We start from the raw sequence: 7,154 nt of genomic DNA, 5'->3' as shown, positions 1-7,154 counted from the left end.
AAAAAAAAAAAAAAAAAAAAAAAATTAAAGTAGAGATGTGTGAGATTTTACCAAAAAGAATTGAAGTTTGAGGGAGGGAAGAATAAGGGATATTAGAGATGTGTTAGATTTTACCAAAAAGAATTGAAGTTTGAGGGAGGGAAAGAATAATAAAGAAGAAAATAATATATTTTGAATGAGGAGAATAGGTTAGGAGAGATGTGAGGGAACGCTTAAGAGATGAGATATTCCAAAAATACAGAATGCATGAGAGAGAAGACAATGGGAAGAAATAGTAAACTAATATATGTGTCAAACCATAAATTATAAAAAGATGGTGTTAGAAACTGACTAATTCCCACACGGCGGACAAGTTGCTGAGCTATTGGCGTAGGTCTACAACCGAGGTTAAGTCCCTTGTACTTGTCTACAACCAACCTTGGATCAATACAATCATGGATTGAGCTCTTTTAAAGCGCGCAACAGTTTAGTGCAAATTTGAAGGCTCTCAATTAAGTCTCTTGTACTTGTCTACAATCAAATTTGGATTAATACAATCAGGGATCATGCTCCTTTGTAGCGCACTACAGTATAGTGTAGATCCAAGGGATGGGAGTCCTTAGACACAATCTAAGATATAGACATATAGCCCAAGGTGCTCTCAACCCTTAAATATTCTACATTACATGTTGTGTCGTGCAAAAGAGGATCCTTATCCTCCTCCCACCCACCTAAAGTAAAACATCAAATAGAATAAATGATTGATAGAAGGGTAGGTACCTTTGAGAGGGCTAGGGCTGCTCTAGCCTCTATGGCAAGTGTGAGATATCTAGCCATGATTGATGCATTTTGTGGAGCACCTCGAGCCAACTCATATAGGAAAAAATCCTGACCATTATTGCTATATTATTGCTACTCAAGATAATGGGGCCACTATTATAGATTTGTTAAGTGTTATAAGGAGTGCATTTTGAATCAAAACGATACTCAAACAATTTTCTGCTCAATTTGGGAGGTTGTGATTGAGCTTGGAAGAACTCAATCAATCTCATAAATCGACTTACAAGGTGAGGCAATGCAAGACCATGTAGAAATCAATGTGAGATCAATCCCCCATGTGGTTGATATGGGACAGTAACATATTACTATGCTTACGAAGCCGACGTTCATAGTGGTCCACTCTGGATCAGGTAGTCCTTTCTAAGGGACTCTTATTTTGACACCCCTTCCACATGTTGATCGGGCTGAGGATCAGTTGCTCCGATAACACTAATACAATTTTATAAGAATTCAACCCCAAGACCATATCAACCCACATCAATTTCCTTTGAAAACCAATGTCCCCCCATATGGCTCTTATGAGACCGTAACAGTGATTGTTGATTTGACATAGATTTTGTTGAGCATCTTGAGTACTACCACCCATAAAACTGTGTCTACAAGTTTCATTTTTCTCCCAATCACTCTATTCCATTCTCCCACGAGGGCCACCATAGCTGAACACCATGAACAAAGTTTCATCTTTTTCCCAATCACTCTATTCCATTCTCCCACAAAGGCCACCATGGCTGAGCACCATGAACAATCTCATCCAGTAAAGCACTTGAGATCTCAGACAGAGGATCAATATACTGGTTGCTAAGAGGGCTTCCGAGCAAGATGGTTAGTGAGGAATGAAGAAAAGGAAGGAGAGAATCTTTTACCACATAGAGAGAGGAGGAAGCTAGCTCGTGAGAGAGAACTCCAACTCATTTTCCAAACCAATTAATTCTAAATTCATTTTAATATTTCATAATAAATCAGGGGGTGGTTGTATATTATAGACGTAAAAAGAAAGAAATAGACTACACTAATGACTTATTTTCTAGATTGACTTATCCTAAAATTCGAAATATAATACTTTTAATAAATAAAACAAATTAACATGTGACCCACAATTTACCAAGCAATAAAACCATCAAACACCTCAATTGATATCTACCATTAAAAAAATAAATTAAAAAAAATAAAAATAAAAATAAATTAAATTAATACTATCTTATTTAATTGCCTTTTATACTATGAACAAATTGTAAAGTCAAGCAATCACTATTTGGTTTGTACACCTTGATGAAAGTGTTTATCTCTATAATTTTTGTTAAGATTCAAGGTTACATAACTCCCAAAATTTGAGGGTTCAAGCCTCTTTAGTTCCATCACAAGTTCTTTTGAACTCGAGTTAATTTCATTTAGTAACATGTTAAAATCCAATTGCCTTTTTATATTGTGAATATAGATGGCCGTTCTCTCTCTAAACCACCAGTTGAACATCAAATATTAAGTAATGAAGATGTACAAATTTATGATATTTTTTATCAGATATGATTATTTTGAATTATCTAACATAAAAAACATAAGCTTTTAGGTGAAGAGGTTCAATTGGCATATGAAGTCATCTGATATTCTAAAAGTTTTCGGATGTGAGATTATTTCTCACACTTGTATCGGATTGAATAATTCAATAGGGATGTCAAAGCCATCAAGCTCACAACATTAATGGTACATATATGTATAACCACCTAAATGAGGGGTCATATGGACTGTCTTGCCCATGGAGTCACTGATATCGCAATAATAACAATATCACATAAAATACTTTTCTAATAAAGCCACCTACCTGTCCTCCATCATAGCAGTGGCCATTCACCACCGGTTCCTTCCCTCTCATCAACTTTGCCATGTGGCATATCATAATTGGAACACCTACTGAGCACATTTATAGTGACCAGTACATGAGATCAGAGCTCCATGAATTATAATAGATTAAAAATCTTAGCAGAATTTACCTTTCACCTTCAGTCCCAATTAATGATCTAATTGAATTTTGAGTGGTCCATGATACCTAACCCTTAAGCCCCAACCCTTTAAAAGGAAACCACTGGTGTTCTTCTTACACACCATGGCCTCTTAGTTCTATTATATTTTCAAGTTCTCTATCTCTTCTCTCTCTCTCACACACACACACACACAACCATGGTTGCTCCGGCCATTGCCGTTGAAAACCTGATCTCCGGCGTAAGGTTGTCATCAGTCGGACCAGCACGAGTGACAGGAACCGATGTAATACATGAACCCACTAGCATGGATTTGGCCATGAAGCTTCACTATATAAGAGCAGTTTACTACTTTAGAAGTAGCTCAGTTGAAGGGCTTGGCCTTTACACCATCAAAGAGGCCATGTTTAGATGGTTTAATCTCTATCCACACACATGTGGGAGGTTCAGAAGGTCAGACTCGGGTCATCCTTTCATCAAGTGTAACGATTGTGGGGCACGGTTCATCGAAGCCCAATGTAGTAAGACCCTTGATGAATGGCTGGAAATGAAGGAGTGCTCTCTTCACAACCTTCTTGTTTCCAATCAAGTCCTTGGTCCTGATTTGGGTTTCTCTCCTTCCATCCTCATACAGGTACGTCCTCTCTCTGTTGGAAGTTTAGTCCCACGTCGGCTACAATTAGCCTGGAGTCCCTCTTATACACATGGGACTGAGAGTCCCTCCACTTACAACTTCGAGCTTTTAGAATAGGAAACTTTAAATGATATTAAAGTGGGTTTTCATTGTATCCATATGGACTACTAATTAGCTTACAGCCCCCTTATACAAGTGAGAGTCTCTCAACCTAGCAATTCGAACTTTTGTTAATTTTGTCTCGGATTTTTGACCTGTTTTGAAGATTGACCAACTCCGACATATTTTGGTGTCGATCCAAATGGAAAGTTTTCTGACATCTGTGATGAAAGCAAAGGAGTTGGGCCGGCACGCCCCCGCGGTATGATTCCACCCGTTGATCGTGACCCAATGCGTCGACCCGCGACTTGGAGTATATTGTGTATTATTGTCTTGTTGAGCAAGTTATTGTAATTTGGGGGTCAAGATAAGGTTTCAGGGCGAGTTTTCTCGATACTGCTTGTGTGTAATCTCTCTTCTGCAAAGTGAAACACCTTTTTCTTCTCCCGAGAACGTAGTACACCACATCGGTGTGTGAACCTCGTTAAATCTCTATGTGTTGTGTGATCTGTCTTGGCTTGTTTTCGTATTTCTTGGTGTTTTCTCTTACAACTTTTGAGATGAAACCCCCCCCCCCTCTCTCTCTCTCTCTCTCTTAGTAGTCAGGCTTGGGCTTCATGGGTTAGACATCATTGTCACCAAATTTCTGATCCAAGCCCATTCCCATCTCTTGCTAAATCTTGGTCATGCTTCTGTTCTCAGATGACTACTTTCCAATGTGGAGGGGTGGCTCTGAGCTTCAGTTGGGCTCATGTCCTTGGAGATGCATTTTCACTCTCTGAATTCCTTTACCTGTGGAGCCAAATCATGGCTGGTCATCAGCCACCCAACTCACCCCTGCCAAAACCAGAAACCAAAGCTAGCAAATCCAAGAACTCATCAGGCTTTGCGGTTGAACCGCTCTCGGTCAAACGGGTTGAACCAGTTGGTGACCACTGGATAGCTGCCAATACCGGTAAAATGGAAAACTACTCTTTCCAGATCACAGCCCAACAATTGAAGGTCATGATTTCAAAGATGTTTCAAACTTCCCAAATCAGACCATTTGAATTTCTCTCTGCTGTGTTCTGGAAATACTTAGCAAGAATTAGAGAAGGATCAGAACCAAAGACAGTGACCATCAGCAGAAAAGATTCTCATAACAGAGAGAAAGGGACTCTGTGCAACAACCAGATAATAAACACAGTTCAGGCATATTTCTCTGTTGCAGAGGCCAACCCGAAGGATTTGGTAGAATTGATCATGGAACAGAAAATCGACGAGAAGAGAAAGATTGAAGAATTGGTGGAGCAAGATGGAGGGCTATCAGATTTAATCATGTATGGTGCAAACCTCACATTTTTGGACTTGGAAGAGGCTGATCTTTATGGTTTGGAGTTGAAGAAGGAGAAGCCGGTTTTTGTGAATTATACAATCGATGGGGTTGGAGATGAAGGGCTCATTTTAGTGATGAAGGCTCCGAGTGGTGCAGGAAGCTGGACTGTGACAGTAATTCTACCGGAAAATGAGATATTGAAGCTTAATGATGAGCTCCAAAGAGAGTGGTCTATTGCTTGATAAGACTCATCAATTGGTTGAAATATGTTAAAATGGTTTTGCTTTCTCTTTGGGGGTATGTCTACTTTTATTAGGGGAGTCCAGTGCATAGTGCATACATAGCACACTGGTTGTAGTCTCTGTTTGAAGAACAGGCCCAGGAGTGTGGATGGTTTAATGATCGACTCCTGTCACGTATTCCCTTCCCCCCTCCCCCGTTTCCTATCATTCTCCAGCTCCCCTCTGGTGTGCCTGAGTAAAGCCCCCCTTGGGCAGTTTCTTAGTATGTAATAACAAAAAATAATGTCTTCTTTTACTATAGAGAAAAGTCTGGGCATACTACCTATTTGTGTCTCTCTTGCCTCCTATGGAAAAGACCCCCTGCCCCTTTGTGTCCCTTTATTTATATTTAGGTTTCCAGAAATAGTAGAATTAATGGAAAAAAAAATTTGTTCAACCATTTTGGAAACATAATAACAGAGTATATGTTCCAAAATGTCAAAGAGCTAACCTCTTAATCCACGAGATTTGCCCTTTCGATTGCACTGAGAGAAAGGGTATTTTGGACCTTCATAGCTAGAGGGGCCAGAGTTAATGTTGCAATATTCTAAGAGTCTAATCATAGTGCTGAATCAACTTAATGCATTAAATCATTCATAGAATGCATTCAATATAATCATAGCATCATTCAAATTCTTTTAAGAAAACTCCATGTATAAAATTATATAAGAAAATATGTGCATAAATGTAGAAACGCAACCCTAAAACGATGCAGAAGATAATGAACAACAAGAATAAGCAAAGCACACAGATTTACAAGGTTGGGCAAGATTGCCTACGTCCCCAGTGAGATGAGATTCTGCTTCACTATCAATGGAGAATAGGGTTACAGCGCTCGTCCTCACACCTCTCAGTATTGCTCGCATTACAGAGAAAGAAACCCTTGCTATAAATACATAGCGAAAAACCCTAATTCGGAAAGCATACAATTACCCTCAAAAAAAATATTTGAGCAGGGGGCTTTTGCCCCCCTTGCAACCCCCACGGCCCGTTAATCGGTTAGTGGAACCGCCGTCCTGCCTATCAAGGTGTTGCACTAGTACACCAACAATAAATGCATTTGGTGAAGCATGACAAGTTCCACTAGTTCCACCTGCGAGATAATAGTTATCTCAAAAATTTCAATAGATGACCCACTCACCTAAGGACAATGCTACCTGTATAAGGGAGCAATAATATCTTTCCGTACCATTCCATATAAAGGGTTCAACTAAAATCTAATATTTTTTTTTTTGGGAAAATTTATCGTGCCACCCCCTCTGTTTCACCAAATTATACTCAGACCCCTACTGTCAGTTATTGTTAAAGAATATACCTTATATGCTGATGTCATCAATTATATTTTCTTTTAAATACCAAAATGCCTTAATTTTCCCTAAACAAAAACAGAAAAATCTAATCCAAACAATCCAAGAAGCTCCATAGAAACAGAAGAACCCAAAAAAATAGCTTGGATGATTGTTCTCTTTGCCTCAACCATACGCAATCTTCTCCATTCTCTCTCTCTCTCTCTCTCTCTCTCAAGCTCCGAACGCTTGTGAGCTGTGGACTAAACCTCTTCGTTATTTCAAGGAAACTTCATCTTCCTCTCTCTCTCTCTCTCTCTCTCTCTCTCTGCTGCTTACAAACATGGGAGGGGACTCGGGTGGCTGCATGGACGGCTTCCTCGATGGTGCCTCTGGCCTCGTCTACTCTGTGTAGTGATTCTGATGAGGTTATTGAAAGGAAAGATATCTACTTGGAGATGAAATCTACTTAGAAAACCATGAATTTTGTGAGCAAAGACGTTGGTTTTAAAATGAAAAGGTAAGGGTGGAAGAGGAGAAGGTAAGGGAAAAGGGATCGTGGTGGTGGTGGCTAATGTGCGCCTGAATGGTGGGTTTTTCAGCTGGGTTCCATAGGTTCCCTTTTAATCTTTCTTTTGTGTTCCGAGTGGGTCTCTAGTGTTTGGCTCTGTTGGTGGGCGCTTGCGTGGAGGAAAAATGGAGGGAAGAGAGAGGTGTCGCAAGCAGTTCTGGAGAGCTGATTAACCC

General features: G+C 39.7%; 1 protein-coding gene across 1 annotated transcript; it reads left to right on the top strand.

Annotated features, from left to right (window-relative positions):
- The first annotated feature begins 2,918 nt into the window (after nucleotides 1-2,918).
- LOC122067972 (protein ECERIFERUM 26-like) lies at nucleotides 2,919-5,417 on the top strand. Its single transcript, XM_042631800.1, has 2 exons — nucleotides 2,919-3,426; nucleotides 4,228-5,417. Exons 1-2 carry the CDS (start codon nucleotides 2,992-2,994, stop codon nucleotides 5,080-5,082), a joined length of 1,290 nt encoding a protein of 429 aa, XP_042487734.1. The 5' UTR covers nucleotides 2,919-2,991; the 3' UTR covers nucleotides 5,083-5,417.
- The last annotated feature ends 1,737 nt before the right edge of the window (nucleotides 5,418-7,154 follow it).

This window comes from Macadamia integrifolia, unplaced genomic scaffold, assembly GCF_013358625.1.
Source record: "Macadamia integrifolia cultivar HAES 741 unplaced genomic scaffold, SCU_Mint_v3 scaffold3285, whole genome shotgun sequence".
NCBI classification, from domain to species: Eukaryota; Viridiplantae; Streptophyta; class Magnoliopsida; order Proteales; family Proteaceae; genus Macadamia; species Macadamia integrifolia.
This window is presented reverse-complemented; position numbering and strand designations above follow the sequence as displayed.

What these genes read in the sequence shown, in the direction of transcription:
- LOC122067972 (XM_042631800.1), top strand. Translation starts at nt 2,992, where the DNA reads ATGGTTGCTCCGGCCATTGCCGTTGAAAACCTGATCTCCGGCGTAAGG. An exon ending in CTCCTTCCATCCTCATACAG is followed by an intron (nt 3,427 to 4,227) that starts GTACGTCCTCTC and finishes TTCTGTTCTCAG; the next exon opens with ATGACTACTTTCCAATGTGG.